General features: G+C 35.7%; 3 protein-coding genes across 4 annotated transcripts in view; 2 read left to right on the top strand and 1 right to left on the bottom strand.

The window, feature by feature from the left end:
- LOC135760676 (proton myo-inositol cotransporter) overlaps positions 1-2,476 on the top strand; it is a 78,896-nt gene extending 76,420 nt beyond the window's left edge. The window contains exon 10 of the mRNA XM_065274758.2: positions 228-2,476. Within this exon, the coding sequence (XP_065130830.1) occupies positions 228-454 (227 nt within the window). The 3' untranslated portion in view covers positions 455-2,476. The remainder of the gene's footprint in view (positions 1-227) is intronic.
- Positions 2,477-2,624: 148 nt separating this feature from the next.
- LOC135760677 (uncharacterized) lies at positions 2,625-8,276 on the bottom strand. Of its 2 annotated transcripts, XM_073813687.1 has the most exons (11): positions 7,530-8,276; positions 7,020-7,158; positions 6,555-6,681; positions 6,385-6,466; positions 6,087-6,263; positions 4,574-4,692; positions 4,088-4,203; positions 3,810-3,879; positions 3,671-3,725; positions 2,906-3,178; positions 2,625-2,814 (listed from the first exon to the last, which is right to left on the bottom strand). In XM_073813687.1, exons 1-11 carry the CDS (start codon positions 7,560-7,562, stop codon positions 2,803-2,805), a joined length of 1,203 nt encoding a protein of 400 aa, XP_073669788.1. In that variant the 5' UTR covers positions 7,563-8,276; the 3' UTR covers positions 2,625-2,802. The 2 variants fall into 2 exon arrangements, with proteins under 2 accessions (XP_073669788.1, XP_073669789.1); XM_073813688.1 differs by lacking the exon at positions 3,671-3,725.
- Positions 8,277-8,603: 327 nt separating this feature from the next.
- On the top strand, positions 8,604-25,097 carry abcd2 (ATP-binding cassette, sub-family D (ALD), member 2). Its single transcript, XM_065269430.2, has 10 exons — positions 8,604-9,731; positions 10,153-10,333; positions 12,484-12,605; positions 15,440-15,605; positions 15,961-16,055; positions 16,948-17,093; positions 21,042-21,187; positions 22,324-22,408; positions 22,499-22,624; positions 23,448-25,097. Exons 1-10 carry the CDS (start codon positions 8,787-8,789, stop codon positions 23,662-23,664), a joined length of 2,229 nt encoding a protein of 742 aa, XP_065125502.2. The 5' UTR covers positions 8,604-8,786; the 3' UTR covers positions 23,665-25,097.
- Positions 25,098-25,178: the final 81 nt, after the last annotated feature.

A 25,178-nucleotide genomic window follows, 5' to 3' on the forward strand; every position in this document is an offset into this window, starting at 1 on the left:
GCTTTCCTCTTAAGGTCAACATGAATCAAAAATCTGCCTTCTGGGTTTACCTATAAATAGAATAGGTCATGAGTGACCAGCTTTATTGGATAAAGTTCAAACTATTTAGCCATTATCATTCAGATCAGGTCCTTGTTTTTATTCAATCAATTCGCAATAAATGTCCTGTTGCCTCAAATGTTTGTGCTTCTCCATAAAAGCAACACTGTTTCTCCAATCTTTTCCAGGTGCATTCTTCCTTTATTCTTCTTTCGCCCTGATCGGTTTCTTTTTTATTTACGGCTGTCTCCCTGAGACTAAGGGCAGACGACTGGAGGAGATCGAGTCGCTGTTTGAAAACCAGCTGTGCTCGTGCGGCATCTCAGATTCAGACGAGGATCGGCAGGTTGAATACATCAGGGTCAAAGGGTCAAACTACCACCTGTCGGACAACGATGTGTCAGATGTTGAATAACAAGTAGAAGGGGATGAGAAGGTATCGATTGAACAGACTCGCTCAACCCTGATCCGCCTGCTTTACTGATCAGGTTGAGTCCCTCTCATCCCGATGTTCACTGAGATGGTGAAAACAGGGTTGCAGAGCACACACAAACAAAAACATGCAGTGCCAAGTCAGTTGTTATAGTGTTGTCAGTGGTTTTGCATTGCGGCACATGCAGATCTACTGGCAAATTACTTCACCGTTAGATTAATATCCTTTGCTTATTTATGTATAATATATGCATAAGGATGTTGTTTTTTTCTGATGTAACGTTTAATGCGAACACAATGCAAATTTTATATCTAAAAATGACCTTAAATTAAAAATACTAACCTGATCCAATTGCTAAACATCAACAAAATATAATATGACAATGTCTATAAATGTCATTTTCATGTCTCGGTGGCCTACTCATTTAAATCTTTGCAAATATTGAGGCTTTGAAAACTTGTAGCATACCACGTTGTTTGTTTGTAATATGGGATCTGCCTTTGATTGTCTAGTTTTAAAGTCTTATTTTAGACTTTAAAACGTTATTACTAGTAGGGCCTTCACTAAAAAGTTATGTAGCTTTGAGCAGTTTCCTGTGATAGTGTAGTGTGGCCTTACAAAATATGTTTACAATCGCTTCAGTTTGTTTTAGTATTGTTTGAGTCATTTCCAAGTTTGCTTTTTTATTTTTGTATAAGTTTATTTGTCTTCCTTAGCCTAGTGTACAAAAGCCATTGCGTCAGTCTTGTCCATGGATAGGATAACTGTTTTGACAAATACCGTAATATTCAATGTTCTGTTGTGATACTATGTAAGAATACAGTGAACAAATACACATAAACATGTGCCAAACTGACCTGAAAATCTGTATGTTGTGGCTTTAGCTTTATCAAAATCGATAGCTATTGTAAAATCAATTTAAAAGCACTCATTTTAAGGTTTCAGTCTGTTTGGTGATACATAATTGTGCACATCAGGATATGTGTATGGTGTTTTGTTATGTTTAATTATTATGTGTTTTTTATTGAATGAGACTAAAGCACAAAGTAAACTAAGACAATTATATATATATTCAGGTCTCTCTAAACCTGTATGACTTTCTTTCAGCCGTGGAACACACAAGTGAATGTTTAATAAGCTGTTCTTTTCAGAACAATGAATGTTTTTTAAGTAGTTTGAAGCCATATGATAGCTGCGTATGAGAAACATACCTAAAGTAAGTATTATTAACTTTTTAAAATGTACATTATTATACATTATTAACTAAAACTATCTGTAGGAATTAAAATTTAAATCAGACAATATATTTGGAAATAGGAATATGCTATATGCTAAGAGATTAGCTATAGTATTGCTTTTAATATAGATATAATATAATAAAGAGACTTTGAATGTAGTGCATAGGAGTATCTACTGTGCAGTAGACTCGTTTATGGTACTTCATGGTTCTTGTCTTTGACACCCCTGGGTCACTGTACTGTATGATTTCATTGTTTTGAAAAGAGCATGTATACATTGTTCAAAGCATCTTATGTATTCCACACAAGACAAAAATCATACAGGTTTGTGAGGGCATGACAATTTGTAAATTATATATTTTAATTTTTTGGGTGAAATATTGCTTTAAGAAATTAACCACATCTCCAAAACAGTATCAGAGAAGAAAAATGAATTGGTCTTTTATGTAATTTAGAGTTTTATTGAACAGTTTCATGTGTACCAGATGTATTTGAATTTTAAATTGTATTTGGAAGGTGCTCCAATATGGACAGCCCTTTGTCACCGTCAATGAACATCAAATGTTTTTAGTGTATTTTATATGTGGAAAATGTAATGCAGTGTTTATACCATTGATACAAACTAGTGGGGACAAATATTGTGTTTGATTACTGTTACTGTAAATGTTTGCTAGATTTATATTCTATAAAAGTAAATATATGAACTTTGAAACTTGAATATGTACCTGGAAATATAATATAATAAAGAGATAATGATATATAACAATGCTTTTATAAGATTCTGTTTTTGGTGCAACAGGCACAGAACAAGTGAATTATAATCTGCTTTAAGCTCTGGGTGTCTGATTTCATTTTCTTGCTGCTTTTCTAACAAATCCTTTGTCATTTCACTTCAATGTCAACAAAATGTAAGCAATTTCGTCATATGTCTCGGTTTCCTTAGAGACACAATTTGCACCTTTTTCTGCTGCGAAGTTCTTCACTTTCACAGATTCTCTTCTGCACGCCTGACGTCCTTGACAGGGTTTGGCATCACACTTTCCAACCGTTGGTCCTCACACCTCTCTTTCACTCTGCATTCCAACAGTTGCCCTATTTTCTGTTCTGGAGTAAACAAAGGATAGAAAATTACTATTTCTGACACACCAATATATTCTCTGGCTTGTCTGTTTGTGAGATTTGCGTAATGAGAAACCTTTCGTTGCTTTGGATGTGTCTGCGCCTTCTCTTTTGTTGCTGTTGCCCCAGATGGCATTTCATTGAAATGAACAGATTGCCGCCTAGTGGTACAGCTGCCGGTTTTATAATCACCAGTGGGAAAAGCGTTGCAGTTGATGGGGCCTGTCTGAATAAGTGAACACTGTACTGAGACATCACAGCAGGACAAAGCAGGAACATCTGCCGTTTGCGTCTCTGCATCCTGCTTTGCTGGCCCATTTTTTTCACCATTCCCATCATTTGCTTTATTCTGCAGAAAGAAGAAACTGATCTTTTATTTCTTTCCAAACTTAATTGCCTCGAAAACACTTAATTCTCATCATGCAAAATGAGGTATTTGTTATGCACCATATACTGACAGATATTAAGACAAACATTTTTATTTCAAAGGTAATTAAAATGTAGAATGTTTTAAAAAAATAATCAGTTTTAAGTAGTTAAGATGTATTAGATATAGAGTGAGCTTTCAACATGTACACTCATAAAAATAAATGTGCTTTATGATGGCATAGAAGAACCATTTTTGGCAGTGTAGTGGATTAGTTTGTGATGGATGGATGCGCTTTTTAGAGCTTTATACATGAGGCACTATCCAATGCCACTATAAAGCTGAAAAGAGCCAGGATATTTTTTAATACTCTGACTGGGTTTGGCTAAAAAAGAAAGTCATATACGGCTTGATGGTGAGTAAAATATGGGGTAATTTTCATTTTTGGGTGAACTATTCCTTTGTTTTTTATACCTGTATTAGGATGTGGCCATCACGGTCCATGCTTTGTGATCCATCAGTGTTTCTTCTAAGAAAGCAATGAGGTGATCAAAATGAAAGAGAAACTATGCTTTTTCAAAAAATATTATTTTGCCAAAAGCAGAGCACTAACTGGACTCTTGTGGAGGAAGAAAATGACGTTTCCAAAAAGATGTTGGTTGTTTTCTCAGCGTAAGGATTTTCTATAAGCAGTTACAAGGAAAAAACTTGTTTAGACTCATAAACAGAACTGATTACTTGCATAGGCTAAGCTTTTCTCACAGACAAAGAACCAAAATATAAGCAAATACATACTTAAATTCTATAAAACTTCTAATAAAGGATGCATAGGGCATCAGTACATAGACCATAACGATTTTTTGAAAGAAATTGTTTAAACTATATCTTTACCTTTATGATCTTTGTTGGTGAAATCTATAAACAGTGGCTCTTCCAGTTGTTCACTGCTCTTTAAAGGGCTGGTTGGATACAAACCTGAGTATGCCGACTGCCCTGCTGTGTCTGTGCTGTAACAGATTGGTTGGTAGTTCGACGTAAACAGAACATAAGGGACATAAACAGAAATAAGGGAAAGTAACTTGTCACCGTTTCTTTCATCAATTTCAATCGATTTTCTCTGAAAAACTGCATATAAATAATATAAAATTTATAATAAGCACCTTAAAGATGTTTTAGATGTAGTTTCACTGTTATAATTCAAGACATTTTAAGCAAATACGTTTCAAACACTTGAAAACTTCCATATGCTGAACACAAAAAAACTTTAAATATTTGATGCCTTATAATGCTTATTTTTCATGTGGAGTTGCCACAAAGCAGGACTAAATAATAACAAATTGATAGATTGACATTAAATGATATTAATAGTTCACCCACTTTGGTAAAGTGATCCCAAATAGAATATCAGCCACTGAGCTGTTCTGCAAACCATTTGCATCATCCGATACGTCTGTCCATGGATTAGCCGATGTCATTGGCTGGGAGAACAGCTCAAACTAAATGAAACATAACATTTACAGTTAGTCATTTTAGATTGGTGACCTCTTAAAGCATAAAAACCATTTAACCATGGTTTTAACCTAATACTGTACAAGTATACCTTAAAAGTGTTATGTGGGTTTTTAGCGGCATCTAGCAGTTAGATTGCAAATTGCAACCAACCTCAAATTCGAAACGCAATGAGAAGCTACGGCAGGGATGGACAACTTCAGTCCTGGAGGGCCAGTGTCCTGCAGAGTAGCTCCAACCATAATTAAACACACATGAGGCAGCCAATTAAGGTTTTACTAGGCATACTAGGCTGCGTTCCACTCCAGTTTCAGACATGCACTCGCAAACTTCCCTAAACACTTCCCCTCGGGGGAATCTCTGTCCCCATTTTGAAGTGCATTCCACTTCGTCAAGTGAACGAAGAAAGTTTATATGGACAGACCCTCGCTCCCTCGATTTTGACCGAGGGAGCAAGTCTACTTCATATTTACACTTCAGGCAGCTTCATATACCACAATGCAACACGATTGTGACGTCACTTCAGCAGCTCGCGCTTTGCACAGTTCAAATTATGGAGGGGGCGGTCACTTTCCATGTGATCACGGGCTTAGGGCGATCCATTTGAACCCACTTGAAGTGTTCTAGCAGTAGTGGGCACTCATACAACGTATGCAGTGACGTACATCCAAGTGAACTGAGGGAAGTTAGCGAGGGAGGGTCATAAAAAAACAAACTGGAACGCAGGGCTAGAGAAACTTTTAGTCAGGTGTGCTATGGCAAGTTGGAGCTAAACTCTGCAGGACACCGGCCCTCCAGGACCAAAGTTGCCCATCCCTGGAAAATGCCACATGGCAAACATGTCGTCGTCTAAGACAATTTATGAACGAAACACACACTGTTAAACAGTTTTTCCATTAAGGGCTACCGTAGAAACATGTCGGCGACTTCCATGTAAGGAGACTCACAGTGTATGTAGATAAAAATTGCACATTTTAAAGTAATAAAAACAATACAGTTCATTTTGTAAGGTTTCAACACCACTGATAATATAGTTATGTATATTATATTGAATTTCTGTCAACAAATTGCACATAATAACCCCAAATGTACAAACATTAAATTAATAACAATTATTTATTCAGTACACTCACATAATTTGGATTCTTATGTAAGCAGTTGTTTAAGATTTACACTAATGATAACTGAGACATAAAAGTTTGAAAAGAAACTTCAGTGTTTCCCATTCATTGATTTATTTGTGGCAGCCTGCCACAAAAAGATTTTTGAACAGCTCAATGGATTTTTTTACTAGCTCTCTCCCTCTGATGGCTTTGTATACACACCCATGGCATCATGTCTGATTTAAAATCAACACAACAGTCTAAGGAGCACAGGTTACCTTTGTGGTGTTGGGGTCAGAATTTTCTCTACATGGTAGAGAGGAAGAGACATGTGATGCAGGTCCAGGTTGAAATGATTCTGAGGAGCCGGTGGTTGGTGGAAAAGGGCTAATGGTGTTTTGGATGTGAGGTTGGTTTTCTGAGCCACTGAGGTTAGATTCAAGCAATGGTGAAAGCTAAAAATAATCAATCCATTATTTAGTGCAGAGTGCTGTTTGAAGTATATATTGTATGAAGGTAAGAGTCTAAATAAATACAGGATAGTTTAAGGTATTTGCAGTTTTTAGTCATCCTTACCGGCTTGAACTTAAATTCTTTAGAAACACAATGTTTTCTGATATTGAAACCAGGTGTATCGACTGTGTCACTGTCATGGGCACTGTCAAAAAAATTTAAATGTTTATAACACATAATGAACTACTAAGAAGCATGCAAGTAGACTGAATAACATGCATAAGGAGCTACACCTGTATTGTGGCTGACTGGTGACAAGGTCCAGGTTTGAAGGAGAACATGGGCTCATTGGTAACTCTAAGGTCTCGTTCAAAGTTGGCTTGGTCTCATTTGCATTAAAGAAATTAATTTTAGGTTTGCCTGAAAGATAAAGTAGAACTCAAGATCTTATATTTGAAACTTTATTGAAAGATTAAACCATTTAACGGTTTATTCATGTTTGGAATGCTGGTAAGCTTTTGCCCCAAAAACCTGCCACCATTCGGGAAAACTAATGTGTACAGATATTATACTATTAGCCTCCTGAAAAGTCCATAAACCAACCAAACCCATCTTAAAATTAGTGCTTTAATGATGTTCAGTAGTGCATTTATCAATATTTTTTAACAAAGGCTTTTAAAAAGATTCAAATACAGTCAATGGTCACTACTTTGGAAACAAGTCCTGCCCTTCTTGTAATTTAAGAATTATTACAGTACCATTGTGCTTTTTCTTTGATGCAATCTGATTGACAATGAATAATGTCAGCAGGTCCACATTGGCAGCATTGTTTTCATTTGGTGATGTCTGTGGGTCAACTTTTTTAAACTTCTTCATCCTCTGTTTTTGAAAAAAAGCCTAAAGATGACAGAGGAATCACAACAGACATGATTTAAAACAAAATAACATGCTAAACATTACAAACATTTTTGTTTTTTTAAAGAACCATTTAGTCAAAGGTTCTTAAAAACAATTTTTTTTGCCTTTTTTATAAGCTAAAGAACCTTTTTTTTTTTTTTGCCACAAATAACCTTTTTTGAAACAGAAAGGTTCTTTGGCTGTAAAGGTTCTTTTATTCAGCCAAAAATGGTTCTTATGGCATCGTGAAGCAATAATATTACTTTCCCAAAACTCCAGTCACATAACTCCATTTCAAACCCTATCAATTTATGCACCCAAAAACAGTATACCGTGTCACATTAAAAAAAAAATAAACTAACTCTACTCACCCTCTGTTTTATGGTTTCTTCTTTGTGTTTCATAGACCTGCTCCTGATGGGTTAGTTCAGATAGGTTTGGTTATTGTAGTTCATACATTTATACAACACTGTAAAGATGACACATATAATTTAATTTACACTTTCACATTTCTACTTTGTAAAATAAAATAAAGTCCTTTTATAATATGTTTTAAGATTTGCTGTTGGTTACTGACCGTGATCCTCCGACCCAATTCATTCTACGTTTTCTTGTCTGAGGCGATTTTAAGAGGAAACGGTTCGCTTCACTTTCTGAAGAGAATTAAATGTTGGCAGTGCGATTTCAGAATTTGAATTACGTTTAAAACACCGCGGTAATAATTACCAAAAGATTAATATTAAGCAGACTTAGTAAATGCAGTCGTCGTCTGCGCGACAAAACAGCTGCCTACTGACAATTTTTGACAGGCTTTTGTTGTGACGTCACATCCAAAACATCAACCGGTTTAGGCAAATTTTTGGATAAAAATTATTTTAATAATATTTTCACAATGAAGAAACAGATTTGTTCACAACACGTTGCTTAATAGTAAAATAAAATATAAAAATAAAATATAAATATAGCTTGTTCCCGTGAAAGCATCCAAATAAAGCTTGATTAATTTATGATCAATTATATCATATTTAACCACTTAAATGTTTCCATTAGTTAATATCAACCGGGTACCTTTTTAGATAGCGTATAATTTCTGTTTGGTCTGATCCTTAAAAGCTAGGCTATATGGTTTGATTCAGCCATAGTATTGAAATACTCTTAAATAAAACCAGATAATTTTAAAGTTTCCTTAAAAAAAAAAAAAAAAAAAAAAAACATTTTAAAGATTAGAAAAGGTTAAACGTTTTAAAAATGTATTAAAAGCCGGAAAATAAAAAAAAGATCTAAAGCAATAATCGCTTTGGATGAAATAATCTGCTAAATTATTAAACGTTATTCAAATTTAATAACTTCAAACCACGAGAAAGTGAACAAGAAATACAAATAGATAATAGATGTGGATAGAGATCCGTTATACGCGTCAAGTGCAGCAACCAATCAGCATGCAATGGGGGCGTGGCGGCCTATGAGGAAACCCCAACGACGGAAACGTTCTCTGGTTAGCGGTGCTGTTTCAACATCAGTGCCATAAATTATCTGTATATATTTTCTATTGAATGCACCTTATGGATGTAACTCGGCATAGACTAAAGATTGGAAAACATTTATTTTTGTAAAACCAGGACAAAAAAATGAGCAACATCCTTCATGCGACATCTAAAGTGAGATGGAATCAGAGCACTGCGGCGAAACGAGCGGTGTTCCTGGCGGCCGCTGCTTACGGGGCGAAAACGCTTTATCCCATCATCTGCAAACAAATAAGTCAACGCAAAACGCCGAAGAACAACACATCTGCATCTGGCCAAGAGAATGGATTGATATCTACACATAAGTCCGCGCCGGAGACTGTTTCAGGTCTTAATAAATCACCCGGCGTTAATGCGGAATTCTTCAAGCAGGTTCTTGAACTGGTTAAAATCGTATTTCCGAGGTTTTTAACGAAAGAATTAGGTTTGCTCTGTTTGCATTCACTGGCACTCGTTTCGAGGACGTTTCTTTCTATTTATGTGGCAGGTTTGGATGGCAAAATAGTAAAAACCATCGTAGAGAAGGAGCCGCGGAGCTTCATAATCAAACTGATGAAATGGCTTCTGATCGCCATACCGGCTACGTTTGTGAACAGCGTGATCCGTTATCTGGAGTGCAAGCTCGCGCTGGCTTTTCGCACGCGTTTGGTCAATCATGCATATACGACATATTTTACCGATCAGACCTATTATAAGGTCAGTAACATGGACGGGAGATTGGCAAACCCCGACCAGTCTCTCACCGAGGATGTAATGATGTTCTCGCAGTCCATCGCGCATCTGTACTCGAACCTCACCAAACCGATCTTGGATGTGATACTCACTTCATACACGTTGATACAGACTGCGAGATCTCGCGGTGCAAACGCGACCGGACCCACTCTGCTGGCGGGCCTGGTGGTGTTCGCCACAGCGAAGGTTCTGCGCGCCTGCTCGCCGAGGTTCGGTAAGCTGGTTGCGGAGGAGGCGCACAGGAAAGGATACCTGCGATATGTGCACTCCAGGATCATAGCCAATGCAGAAGAGATAGCATTCTATAGGGGACATAAGGTGAGCATACTGTATCACATGCACCTGTTAAAAATGCATAGTAAGACCGTAACTTTATATTGCAAACAATAAGATTATGCAAAATACAAATAACACACACAGGCTTCTATCGCATCGGGGAAATAAGGTAAGCAAATAATGCATATTTGCATTTATTAACAAATTAGAAGCATATATTTAGAACAATAAGAGGTAAAGCACATACTGAAGAAAGGATTAGATAGGGTGAGTAAATAATGCAGAATATAGCCTTTTATAATATACATTTATGCAGTTTTGCTCTGTTTTTGCATTGTCAACAAACTTCCCAATTCATTTCAATCTCTCTAAACAACATTTCCCTGAATAACTAGCCATTGCAGTTTAAAAGTCTCATAAATACTTAGTAGCCTGTTGTCATAAATAATTTTCCTTATGGCAGGTGGAGATGAGACAGCTACAGAAATGTTATAGCACCTTGGCAGAGCAGATGAATCTCATCCTGTCCAAGCGCCTGTGGTACATCATGATCGAACAGTTCCTCATGAAGTATGTCTGGAGTGGATGTGGTCTGGTTATGGTTGCTGTTCCCATTATCACTGCCACTGGCTTTGCTGACAATGGTATGTTAATTCAGTATGCTTTAGATATGATACAGTATTTCAAGGCCGTAGCCACAGCTTAAAGTTGCTTGAACATTGTGGGTGGGGACCAAAACATTCAGGGTTATATGTATCAATACATAGCAGGTAGTAATAAACTTACATAGCATATTAAAGTGTACTTAACCATAGGCGACGGGTGTCTGAGTGAAATCTCCTAAGAGCTTCATCTTTCCACTCATGTATGCATTTGCCCGTGACATTTTTCTCCAATGCGAGCTGTATGAGCTGATGATGATGAAAAAACACCAAAATTATTTTTGCATGCAATAGAATACACAGCTGCGCAGAAAGAATCACAAATGAACATAAAATACTGTATGCTTACTGTATAACCATTCATATAATTAATATCTACTATATATAATTCTACAACAATAAACATGTTGTGTATTTATTGTGTAATAGAATAAACAAACAAAAAAATTGAAGGGTGTGTACACTGTTGTATTTGAATAAATAATGAGTTGAGTTTTATAAAGGATTATAGGGGCTATTTGGGGGATTTTTTTACTATAAATATAATTGTTAAATATTGTATATATAATTGTTTAATATTATTGTGTTATAGTATTCCGTTTAGAAAGGTGCATTTATTTTTAAGTTACTGTTTTAGAAAATAGTACTCTTCCTGTGAGTTATTACTGCTGAAGAGACTATATCTGTACACACATTCCTTTAAAATTGCCAAAGTTTCCATTAACATTATGCCAAAATAAGAATGTCCAGGTGTTTTAAGAACGTTTCTTGGTTATGTGAATGTTAGAGGAATGTTACATTCAATATAAATCTTAACAATGGTGACAATCAAATGAAAAGCTTCATGCTGCAATGCATGCTGGGTATCAGCATATTACAAGTCATATCCATGACTCCCATCATGCATTGTGGCATAAATAAATAATGAATATGAACTGTTAATTGTTTTCTTAGTCACCATTGTTGAGATTCATTCTCTAATTCTTGATGGTTATTTTTTATGTGCATAGTGTTTCGAAATCCTTCAGAATGACAAACTGGCATAACACTACTGGATCTTATACTGTAGTATCACATCATTGGCAGCACAACAGATGTTTGATGAGCGAGTAAACTCTGGATTAATAAATCAAGTTATTAGATGACAATCTTTTCAATCATCAGTAACTAACCAACCAACCCCATGGGATTGCATTATTGCAGGGCTCAACATAAAGGACTGCCCGGTTGCCCAGGGCCAGTGCTTCACCCTCAGTCACTAAAATATATTTTCATCAATGTATATTATTTAACATCTTGTAAGCAGACGTTTACTTGGCTAAAACACAACGAAAGAAACGATGCAATATTTTGCACAATTTGCTGTCAGTTTACAGGTAAAGCAGAAAAGTTGGGAGCCTTTTTTCGTTGGAACATGTTTGTTGTATATGTAAACAATTATATTTGACTTGAATTATTAGTTTTAAATGTGTGACACTGACATTTTTTACCGGGGCCAGTAAAATTTTTGGCAGGGCAAGTAAAAACATGAACCACTGGCCCGACCGGGCCAGTATAAAAAAATATTTGCGTTGAGCCCTGATTATTGGCTTTGTTTGTTAAACACATACAGTTATAGGAGCCAGATATTAAACTAACAAGTTAAAAGGTCAAGAGTCCAACTAAAATAAACACTGATCACCATAATAAGTAAACAGTGTTTTCTATAACTATTTTTACAGAACATTCAGAAATAATAAATAAAAACCGTTTTCAAAATTAAAGAACGAAAAGCTTCTCTATCATTTACATACAGTAAGCAAAACATTTTTTTTCCATAACGTTAATACTTCCAAGGAACATTCTTAAAACTTATTTCTGTTAGCTGATGTACCTTTGACATACTAATATGAACTCTTTAGGTGCAAAGGTGTACTTTTTGAAAGAGTACCACCCCAGTGACAGCTACGGAGCATTACCTGACCATTTTTTTTTTTTTTTTTGACAGTGTGTTGGCACAGATAAGTTTTTTTAAATAATAATTACTTTCCAGTAATTTTGCTTTACATGATGAGTAAAATATAATAAGCATGTAAACAGCATTTTGCTTGCCACATGTTGCATGTCATTCATTTCAATTTTGTCTTTTGAAGAGCTTGCTGATGGTCAGACACAAGTGTTGGTGAGTGAGAGAACAGAGGCCTTTACAACTGCACGCAATCTGCTGGCCTCAGGGGCCGATGCCATTGAAAGGATCATGTCTTCTTACAAAGAGGTAGAAAGCATATGCCTCTTTTTGGATAAAGCAGTCATTTTTAAAGATCATTGTCATAATTGGATAAATCTTTTTCCTGTTATGATTATTCTTGATAAGATCTTTGAACATCATGAGAAAGAATCTTTCAAAGGGATTTTATCTTTCCTATGTAGCATTTTTATCTTACAAGTAGTGATAGACCGATATATCGGCCCGCCGATATATCGGGCTGATATTTGCGAGTTTTATGTGTATTGGCCGATACGTGGCTGCCATGTTCGCTGATTTTTTCCGGCATTATTACAGACAGAGTGCTGGAAGCCGCAAGACATTGCAGATCATGTGACTAAAAACAACCAACATTTCCATGACAACATTGAAAGCTCGGCCTCACAGCTGATCATAGCTGCACAAAGCGGGTTTTTATTTCTCATCTCTATGGGGCGGTTTCCCGGAAAGGGATTAGACTAGTCCTAGACTAAAATAAATGCAAGAACTGTCCAAACTAATAACATCTCTTTTTAACATATCTTAAAATAGATCAGTGCCTTGTGTTTTGCCTCAAAATGGACACAAGTAATGTTTTTAGTGAGGCATGGTTGTTAAAACTAGTTATATTTCCTAATTTAACTAAGGTCTAGTTCTAGTTTAAGATAATTCCTGTCCGGGAAACCACCCCTATATATATTTGTAGTAGTAAAGTGCTAGAAATCAATATTCTTTGCTGATAGTTTCTCGTCAATGTGGAGAGTGCAGTTCATGGTTCCATGATAGCACCCTCACCTGTTTTTACTATTTGTTAAATATAGTTTTTTTTAAGTTCAATAAATGTTAATTTTTTTTAATTGAGACTTGTAACATTTGGCATCATCATTGTGTCATTTTTATGATGTAAATTAAGTGAGCAAAAGCAGTATCGGCTCCAAATATCGGCTCAAGAAAATCGGCAGCCTGTATCGATCATCGGCTAAGGCTGATGAAACAAAAATCGCTATAGGCATCGGCACAGAAAAATCCATATCGGTCGATCCCTACTTACAAGTCATACTCACACCCTTGGCTGTCTTGGAGGCCTGTTAAAGGGACACTCCACTATTTTTGAAAATATGTTCATTTTCCAGCTCCCCTAGAGTTAAACATAAAATTAAAAGTTGTGATTTTCTAGGAAGATATGGCTAGGAACTATACTCTCAAACTGGTGTAATAATCAGTGACTTTGCTGATGTAACATGGCTGCAGCAGGCGTAGTGATATTACGCACTGCCTGAAAATAGTCCCCTTGATTACTTTCAATAGCCTAGAAAATCACATCATTTAATTTTCCATCGGTCTTAGTACACAATGTAACTACAGAAGAGTCAAGTTTTAAAAAGGAAAACTATAGAAACTTTTTGGTTAATTTTTAGTGTGATGCTAATGGTCTAATCAGATTCAATGGATTGCGCTAAGCTATGCTAAAAGTGCTAGCTCTAGATTCGTAGATCAGATGAATGGATTCCAAAACAGTAAGAATCAAATGTTTAACTCTGGGGGAGCTGGAAAATGAGCATATTTTCAAAAAATTGGAAAGTCCCTTTAAAACAGATGAAGGCTACAGCAAAAGCCGAATCGTTCCACTGAAAACATGAAGGATATGATATCACAATCAGTGAAAGCTGGGAATTTTTGCATAGGCTAGTGACCAGTGTTGGTATCAGACTCTCTTTTGACTAAGCCTGTTGGGCAACATAATCCACCATCTGTTGAACAGCGAGAATAATTTGGAACTATGTTACAGATGACAACATGCTATTTCAAACTAATGTTTTACATATCGTGTAGTGATGATCATTATGAATGAATTCTTTTCTGATATACCACATACACATATATAGTAAATAAATTATCCAGGCATTTGTTTTTAAATTTTAGGAAAACAAATTGGTGTTCTGGGTGGTTGCTAGACTCACTAGTACAATTTGAAATACAATTCCTTATCGTGTTTTTTATTATGCCAAAATTGATAAGTTAAGGATCACTGACCCCTTGAAAAGTCAGTTTACAAGTCTTGCTGTGAATATTGTATTCACTGTGAGTATTGACTCTACTTAGTTCCCAGAGGAAGGACAATGTCTCTTACTAAGGCTCTTTTGATGTGGTATGTCTGCCTAAACCATGAAAAACACTTGCTAAACACTTCCTAACACGTGCTTTGAATCAGATTAAGCATTCTGACCCATGCTAAGGAAAGGATTGATATATTCTGCCCTACAAGGGCAAAGTGCAGTAGCTATGCAAACACTGAAACCTAGAAAAATGCCCTTAAAGTTTTTTACACCAGCCTTTCAAACATGTTACTGGAATTTTGGCAAACACGTTTCTCTGAAATGGGACAAAATTGAACCAGGAGACTTCGTCACAAGACACAACAGATCTCACAAAGCCTATTTTAACCCTTAACTCAGTTTTGACCAAATGCGTAGTTACTGCGCTTGGGCTTTGTAGGGCAGTATTAACGTCGAACAATGGGTTTAGCATTAGCATTTCTTTTTTTTTATGTTTTGAGGCAGGCCTCTTATTTTAGATGCAGAAATTTGGTGAAATGTTTACATTAATACTCCAAAAATGCTTTGTTTTTTCAACCCATGGTTGGCTAAAATATGGACAAACCCAACTGTTGGGTTTAAATGAACTTATGCTGAATGCATTTAAATGAATTTTCTTTTTAATTTCATGGCGACTTTAAAACAACCTAGCATTTTTTTCCAAGTATGGTCACTGACCCTGAATCTAACGGCACAGCTTAGCTATGTTATCTTAAACTAAACCTTGTTATTGGGTCATACTGTACCAACCTTTAATGTTTTCTACAGGTCACAGAATTGGCTGGTTACACAGCACGGGTACACAACATGTTCTTGGTGTTTGACGAAGTTCAGAGGGGAATATACAAACGTTCGTCCGCTGTCACGACAGCAGGGGAAGTGATAAGTGGGGACCAACCTGAGATGCACATTGACGGTCCTATGGAGATCAAAGGTCTAATGAATATAAAGAAGCTTTTTTACTACATGCACTGTCTGTCTTATTTAAATACATTCACGTATAAATACAAGCATTCAAGTATGGTCCATCACAATACATTAAGCCAAATGAACTGTTTTGCTCCCTATAATAATAATAGTCAATTTTATTTGTATTGCACTTTATAATGAGCAATCTCAAAGTGCTAGATTGTAATTGTCTAAAACAGCAATTTGGGTCAAGAATTAAAATATAAAATACATTTTAATAGAAAGCTTTTTTAAAAGGAAATGTTTTTAAGTGTTCCTTAAAAGATTGTTTCCGTGTTCTAGAATTCTGCCTGATAAACTTGTACCTGTTCCCTCTGTAGGCAAAGTGATTGATGTGGATAAAGGTATTGTCTGTGAAAATGTGCCTATAATCACTCCTAATGGGGATGTGGTCGTATCCAGCCTGAATTTTAAGGTGAGTAAACAAAACAATATCATCAAACAAGTGGTGCATGTAGGTTAAAAGGCTCATTCAGGGTAATAAAAACAATGCAGTTCATTATGTAAGGTCTTTATCAACCACTGATAATATGTATATTGCATTGCATCCATCTTTAATACAGTTATATTGGGTTTCACACTACTGACTTAATCATAGTAAGCTGGTATTAGCGGTGCTGTTAAAACAAGCATCTTTATAAGTGTAACTCATACATAAAGGCGGGGAATATGATCTCTGAAAGACAATGTTGACATTTGAAATCACCTAAACAAACACGCCCCTACCCCAATAGAATCTGGACCTTCTTTTGATGTACCCACCCCACACATACACAACCCAGGCAATGATGTTGGTTAGTAGACAGGCCCCTTACTGCTGATTGGCTACAAGTGTGTTTTGGTACCCTGCCCGACTCACTTTTCCAAAGTGTTTTAAAAAAAATCATGCACCCCGCCTTTAAGGTTAGAACATTTCTGCTAATACAGTAACTCATCTTGTGTGGTGTACCTTAAATCATCCAACTTTTTACGATCAGATGAGCTATTTCTTTCTTTATGTGATCAGACTCTTGTTTTTGAAAAGTCACCTATCAAAGTTTAGTCATTTTTTTAAATACCAAGTATGCCAAAATTCTATTTTTTCTTCATATTGTATGTGAAAGAATATTTCATTTGTATTTGTCATTTCAAATTCACAATGAATTTTTGGTGTACGCAAAGTAATGCCCTGGCACCCATCCACAACACTCTAGCATTATGCCGCTGAGATTTGCATGCACAAGCACCACTCACATTTAATAAAAATAAATTTAAAAAATCTAGTTTGACAACTGTATTGATCTGATTTAACTGGATCTTGTGTACAGGTAGAGGAAGGGATGCATTTGCTAATCACAGGGCCAAATGGATGTGGGAAAAGCTCTCTGTTCCGGATCCTCAGTGGTCTTTGGCCTGTGTACGGCGGCCTGCTTTACAAACCTTCACCTGAGCACATGTTTTATATCCCACAGAGGTATGTGCAACAACACTTTTTCATGGGATCACTGGGATCACAGTGTACACTTACTGTACACTCATACACAAAACTCACACGCTGTGTTTTAAACCCTAGTGAGCTACTTTTTTGTTGTTCTACATAGGCAGCATCCTTAGGAAATTAACAATTGTAAAAGATGACAGTAACATGTAAATCCTGCTGGACACTTTAGGTCAGGGATGGGCAACTTCGTTCTGGAGGGCCGGTGTCCTTCAGAGTATATAAACTCATTTTTCGACCACCATGGAGATATTAACAAAATGTAGGTTTAGGACACTTACTTAAAAAAAATATTTCAATTATCTTTCATCATATCACAATTTCCATTGGTCAGAAGTTTACATATCCCAAGTTCACTGTGCCTTTAACAGCTTTCTGGAACAGCTTCCAGGAAATGTTGGCATAGCCCCAAAAGTATTTGATAGGCTTATTAGCATAATTTGAATTAATTGGAGGTATTGCCTCATCTGTTCGCAAGAACAATAGTACGCAAGTACAAACAATGCATGGCCACATAAACATCATCCCTTTCCAGAAGGAGAATCATTCTCAGTCCTAGATGAACGTACATTGGTGCGAAAGGTGAATATCAATCTTTAAACAACAGCAAGAAACCTTTTAAAGATGCTAGAGGAAAGAGGAAAAAAATTATCTCAATAGTAAAACGTGTCCTGTACCGTCATGACCTAAAAGGCTATTTAGCAAGGAAGAAGCCAATGCTCCAAACCTGCCACTAAAAAGCAATATTACAGTTTGCAACTACACATGGAGACAAATATTTTAGTTCCTAGAGGAATGTTATTTGGTCTGATGAAACAAAATTAGACATGTTTGGCCATAATGACCATCATAATAAGGGGAACGCTTTTCACCCAAAGAGCACCTTAACAACCGTGAAGCACGGGGTGCTAATGGAGCGACTGGAGCATTTCACAGAATAGATGGCATTATGATGAGGGAAATTTATGTGGATATATTATATCCGCATCTGAAGACATTAGCCAAGAAGTAAAAGCTTGGGCACAAATGTGTCTTTCAAATAGGCCAAAGCATTCTTCAAATATTGTGGCAAAATTGCTTAAGGATAACAAAGTCATGGTTTTAGAATGGCCACCACAAAGCCTGGACCTTAATCCAATTGAAAATCTGTGTGCAGAACTGAAAAAGTGTGTACGAGCAAGGAGGCCTACAAGCCTGTCTTACTTGCCAGGGTTCCCGCGGGGTCTTAAAAAGCCTTAAAAGCATTGAATTTATGAATTTGGAAATAATACCTTAAAAAGACTTTAAAAAGTCTTAAATTTTGATGTCTGGGTCTTAAAAATTGTGCTGTATGTAACTTCTCTATATTGTATTTTTCCTTAAAAGTTTCTTTGTCAACCACATTTTGATTAAATCAGGGATGCAAACACATCGCTTTTCGGCGCCTGCGCCTTTTTATTATTAATGGCATTTTGGTTGCGAGCACATCGTGTCTCTCCCGATGAGTCTGCTGTACGTTCACATGCTCTCTGTTTCTCGATGAATTGGGTGCGACATGAAGCGAGTTCAGCGTCACATGTTTCTGAACTTGAGCAGGGTTGTATGCATAGAGGTTTTCACGGAGGACCGGGTCCGATTAACATTATGTGTAAAACCCGAGTCGATAGGAAAACGGCCGTGATCAGAGTCAGTCAGCGCTAATGTTCATGTGCAGTTTCAAGCTGCGTGCCTCCGTTTCTATTGCGATAACAACTGGCTTGGTTTGAAAGTCACGACCACGCGCTGCACTTTCTTTCTCCGTCCCTTTGTTTAATAATATTATTATTAATGAACCATCTTTTTATATCTAAAAAGTTTGCTCAAAGATCACAAAGATGTTAGCAAAAAAGCAATGTGAATGTTAATTAAGCCCATTGCACGAGCAAACCTCAAGCTGACTCTAGATATAAAAAACGCAAAGCTATAATATAAAGTCACCAGTCACTGGGACAGCAAGTAGACTTTTGAATCTAAAATAATAAGTGGATTAAGCTCTTTTAATCTGCAAGAGAGGAATTAAAAGAGGCACTTTTACTGCTTCTGCTCTATCTAAAAAAGGAAAGAAAACTACATAAACCATAACACACCGATTACATTTATAATCTCTAGACCTGCACTTTCTATCATTAATATACTATACATATTATTGTATTCAAAAGAGTTTGATAAAACGGGTCATCTACACAAGTATTGCTTGATATGTCAGTGCAAAAACAGTAAAGTGTTTTGTGATGCTTTGACAAACATTGTCAGCTTTGTTCATTTATGGTTGGATTTATGAAATATAATGTGAAATTAATATAAATGAATGCAGCCAGATGGAATGCCCTGGATACGTTGCAGGAGGTGGCCAGGAAGAAGAGGAAGAAGGAGTAAAGCAAGAAGAAGTGCTAGATAGTTCAAAAAGAGTTTTGGTTTAACATAAAAAATGAAATTGAATATTCCAAATTAATGTCGGCGTCTTTTGATTTTCGAATTTCATTTTTCTCTACAGTATATACCTAGGTTGGTAGGGATGGCAGGGGTCTGTGGCAATGTAGCCTAAGTATCTGGATATTTGCCTGGGTGTGAGGGCTTAGATTACCTTTCTCTTTTTTGAACATACATGTGTTTGCATCTCTGTTTGTTTAATAAAGTAGTATAAATAAAGAGTGGCGGATCCAATAATTGAGAACGCAACACAGTCCCGGGTCACAGTACAAAATACTGCGAACACGTGATGCCTTCAGTAAATGAAGATCACCACAACCATAGACTGCAACACAACACAGCAACAGGCAAATGAGAAGCGGGAAAAATCAAAGAAACTCTCAGAAATTCCTTAACAACTTAACATTGTTTGGCAAACTTTCTTGTGGCCTACTGAAAAATTTTTTTCACACTTGCTTGGCTTATCATCTTTTTACCCATTTCACATCGGAAAAATAAATGAACACAAGTTTAAGTATTTTAGTTTTTCTTTGCTGGTAGGGACGTGAAATGGGTATTAATTTTTTATACAAATGGTCTTAAAAAGGTCTTGAATTTAACTTGAAGAAACGTGTAGGAACCCTGCTTGCACTGAGGTCACAGCAATGGATTTTGCTTAAACAAAGACTATTAAAGTTGTCGCCAGTCTTTTGGCAACTATTGTGTGCCTTAATATGGTGTCTAGCTTGCATATATTGTGCCCTCAGTATTTGACCTGTGCAAAAAAGCTGTAACCAAAAGAGCTATAACGTAACTAAAGCTCGATGAACTGCTGAGCTACAGAAACCAGAGTACTCAGTTGTGAAATATTTACAGATTCCCGCAGGTGCCATCGCAGCCAGAGCCCAGGAAGGCAGTTAATATTTTATACTAAGGCTGATGCGAGAGAAATTGAGAGACACCAGATCAGCTATGATCTTTTTAGCTGTCCCTGTTGGTTAGACCATCACTGGCAAACTATGTTTTTTTTTACTTATTACAAAACTTACATTATATTATAGTATTATAGTTGTTAAAACACAAGGTTTGTTACCTCTTTATTTGCTGTGAGCACCAACGGACACTGATGCAATGCAATCTTTGTTCTTCTTTGTCTCTGAAATATAAGAATATAAATCATCTTGAAAAAATATTTTCATGAAAGTGCATTTTTGGGAAATACATTTGTTTTCCTGGACAGTAGCTCAATTGGTAGAGCATTGCGTCAGCTGTGCAAAAGGTCAAAAGTTTGATTTTCTGGGAACACACATACTGATGAAAATTTATAACTTGAATACATTGTAAGTTGTTTTAGATAAAACCGTAAAAAGGAAATAATACAATGCTGTAGCATAAATTTTGCATTTTTATCAATTGCTTTACACTTAGATACTTAAAATAAAAATTCAAACCTTGTGAATGTAGCACACTTACATCCTTTCCTATCCATCTCCTTAGGCCGTATATGTCCATCGGAACATTACGGGACCAAGTCATCTACCCAGACTCTCTGAACGACATGCATGAAAAGGGTTACAGAGATAAAGACCTGGAAGTTATCTTGGACATTGTCAATCTAAACCATATTGTTACCCGGGAGGGAGGTACGTATGTGTAACTTTTGCTTGGCAAGTGACCAACATTCCCACACTTCAGTCTTTTCTTGGTCCATGAATAAATGAAATGAATAAAGTTAATATAGAATGCAATACATTAGTGAATTCTGGCAGGCATTTTATACTGATGAATGACTGAATAAAGAATTCTGAAAGCATTGAAAAGCTACATAAACAAGAATAACCATGATATATATAAGAATTTACTTTTTATCATAATAAATGGGGGTATGGAAATTGACTGGCATTCCAATGGTAAATTAATATAAGTCAGGACCATGCTATTTGATGGAAAGGAACATTTAGGAATAATGTTTTTGTATCTTTTGTAGTTCTATTGATCACGGCAGCAGTAAAAAACAACAACAACAATGAGAAGTGCATTATAACTAGGCAAAGTACCAAATATGTTAGGGAGTCAAGCACACTTTTTTATTTTAAAGAGCCTAGATTATAAAGGTCAGCAATGCTGCACAGTCCCAGTGAAGTATGCCAGGTCACTATACTGTGTTGCATGCTCCACAACCTATGTGCATAATGGGGCATTGTACTGTGCAAATTGCTTTCAGCACAAATTTGCTGGGAATGTTTCTGACATGGCCTTATTGGCGTAATCCCAAATGTGTATTAAAGAATGACTAAATGCATGGAAAAATGCTGGGCTATTTTCAACCCAGTGTTGGGTCAAAAAGGGACAAACCCCAGCTGTTGGGTTAAATTAACCTAGAAAATGTTTATATTTGACCCAAAAATGGGTTAAAATAACCCAGCATGTTGGGTTAAAACAATCCAGGATTTGTTAAATTAAAACCCAGCAGGTTGGGTTCGTCACCTTTTTGACCCAACAATGGGTTAAAAATATTCCAGCATTTTTTTAGTGTGAAGGATTTGCCATTCAGCATTCACTATTTTTCTAATAATATATAAAGACATATATTTGATAAGAACACAATGGTCTGAAAATAATTAATTACAGATTACGATTAAAAAAGTAATGGTTTAGATTACAGTTAACTTTTTTACACTTTTACAGTGAGTAATGCTAATGTCCATCTAATAAAAAAGCAAAAATACAGTTTATTCAGTGTAAATCAATAACATTTAACTCTGGGATACATTTTCAGGTTGGGATGCTGAGCTTGACTGGAAAGATGTACTTTCAGGAGGAGAGAAGCAGCGTATGGGGATGGCACGCATGTTTTACCACAAGTAAGACATCTTAGGTCCACAGTATACATTTTTTCGTTCATACAGGTACTTTATGTGGAAAATGTGCTTAACATTTCTGGCTCTCTTTAGGCCCAAGTATGCACTGCTGGACGAGTGCACCAGTGCTGTCAGCATTGATGTAGAGGGTAAAATATTCCAAGCTGCAAAGGATGCTGGGATCTCTCTGTTGTCTATTACTCATAGACCCTCTCTCTGGTGAGAAACGTAACTTTGCTCTCCTGACAGTAAAGGTTTCATTATTGAAGAAACATTGAATAGTAACAAGTGTTAGAAGAGAATTTGTTTGTTTTATAGTCGTTGAATGGTCCAAAATGGCCAAAAAAGTATTTGTATACTTAATATGAATGTTTTTTTTTCATTATATAGTTAAAAAATCAAACCAAACGAAAGGATAAATTATAAAAGGTTTGAAATTGTTTAAGATTTTTTTTCAACAATAGATACACTATTTAATACAAAACATTATGCAACACTTTCCGTTTGTCATGTTAGTAAAATAAGCATTCATTTGATGCTGCTGGGACATGTTTTTAAATTTATGAGAATTGACTTTATACTAGTGCTGGGCATAGATTAATGTAGATTAATCTCATACAAAATAAAATAAATTGTTTTTATAACATATGAGTTTGTGCTGTTTATAATTATTATGTGTATATATAAATATATATATATATATATATATATATATATATATATATATATATATATATATATATATATATATATATATATATGCACACACATTCATGTATGTATTTAAGAAATATAAATATTTATTTTTTTATATATTCTATATTAATAAAAAACACTATATAAATAAAACATTTCTTAAATGTACATATGTATGTGTGTGTGTTTAAATATACATAATATTTACACACAGCACAAACTCATATATTAGGCAAAAAAATTACTTTTATTTTGTATGGGATTAATCTAGATGAATCTATGCCCAGCCCTACTTTATACTGTAAATAAACATCTAGTTTAATGTTATTTGTGCCCATGTCCACAGGAAATATCACACGCACCTGCTGCAGTTTGATGGGGAGGTCGGCTGGCGTTTCGAGCAGCTGGATACGGCCACACGACTCTCTCTGACAGAGGAGAAACAGCGATTAGAGTCTCAGCTCGCCGGCATTCCTAAAATGCAGCACAGACTTAATGAACTATGTAAGATCTTGGGTGAAGATTCGGTCCTAAAGACAACAGAACACAGGGATGAGGAGTGAGAGAAAAGTGATCGATGTACAGGAACGCACACGTTTCAGTACTTTTCAAGTTTTAACATTGATTTTAATATTCTAAGTGTATAAACGATAGTTGAATGTTTGTTTCTTTATGATTAACTGTAAAACATATAGAACTTTTAACTTGTTTTTGTTTTATTTGTCATTGTTAGCACTTTATTAAACCTTGTGTAATAGCAAATGTACTGTAGTTCAAATTGACATTGTTTCTTTTGAATTAATTCACTTAGGTAGATACCTTTAAGTGTTATAACTGAGAAAATGTTGTTGCCTTTTCATATTTTTTATGTTTTATTACTTTGAACGTGTTATATATGGTTTACCTGGAAAATCCTGTGGAAACAAATGTTTTGTATCATTTTAATAATGTAGGACATTCACAAAACAATCTTTTAAACAATAAGCTACTGAAAGAGATAGAGAGAAAAGATATCAATAGGTTATTGTTTCTAGTCTTCTGAACAAACACAATATGCTGAATACATACACCGACTCCACAGGACACAGCAGATGGTGTCCACAAACGGAGCAAGACAAACGAACAGAGAATGTGTGATGTACATCCAGAGTCACGTGACTAAACTAAGACCATATTAGTAATTTGGTTCTGTATTTGGTTTGCTATCCCATGTTAGGTTGTATTATTTATTTGGCAATGTATTGTACACATTAGTCTTTTCAGACTGATATACTGTGAATTTTGTCAAACATAGCTCTGATATGTTTTTGTGTTAAGTGTATTAGTAATACACTGTTGTAATTTCATTTTAGTACATTTGTAGTTTTATTTTAGCAGGGTAGTTTATTTTTAAGCCGTACTTCTGGTTGGCAGCTTGAGAAAGACTTTTATACTATCAGCGAATTGCTTTTGCAATCATCCCAGAAATGTTAATACTTTTAATACTCTTTAATATCCCTTATTACTTATTATTATGTATGGAAGGCGCTGTCCTATAGGTATAAGGTTTATTGGGACTTTTGGGGGGGGGGGGCTAAACATTTTGAGTTATAGAAGTAATTGTACTGTAATCTAAACACACAAACTTAACCAAACAAAAACATAACTTTAACTTGAATTCATGCTTGTCAGGTTGTTTTCAAACAGTTTTGGAGTTTAATGGAAATATACACTATGTATACTTAATTATATGTGAATGAGACTTGACTGTCAAGTGTGTAACAATCAATAAAATGGAAAAACAGCCTGTAAACAAAATTAAGTGACAGACTATGATTTAGTTGTGATCTATCTCTGTCTGCATTTATATCTGTATTATATATTTCCTAAAGTATGTGTCTGCCTTCGACATGAGCCAATGTTGGATGCAGTTACCGCAAATTGTCCAGATGGAGGCGCTCTATACAAGTTTTTACTTTATATGAATCGATGCAGTGTGCGTGACAGTATTAAAACGAATCAATAAATAACGGAAAGTTGCAATAAATAAAGTATAATACAATTTTTTTTTTTAAATGTGTAAGTATCTGTTCATGCT

Source organism: Paramisgurnus dabryanus, chromosome 1 (assembly GCF_030506205.2).
Source record: "Paramisgurnus dabryanus chromosome 1, PD_genome_1.1, whole genome shotgun sequence".
Lineage (NCBI taxonomy): Eukaryota > Metazoa > Chordata > Actinopteri > Cypriniformes > Cobitidae > Paramisgurnus > Paramisgurnus dabryanus.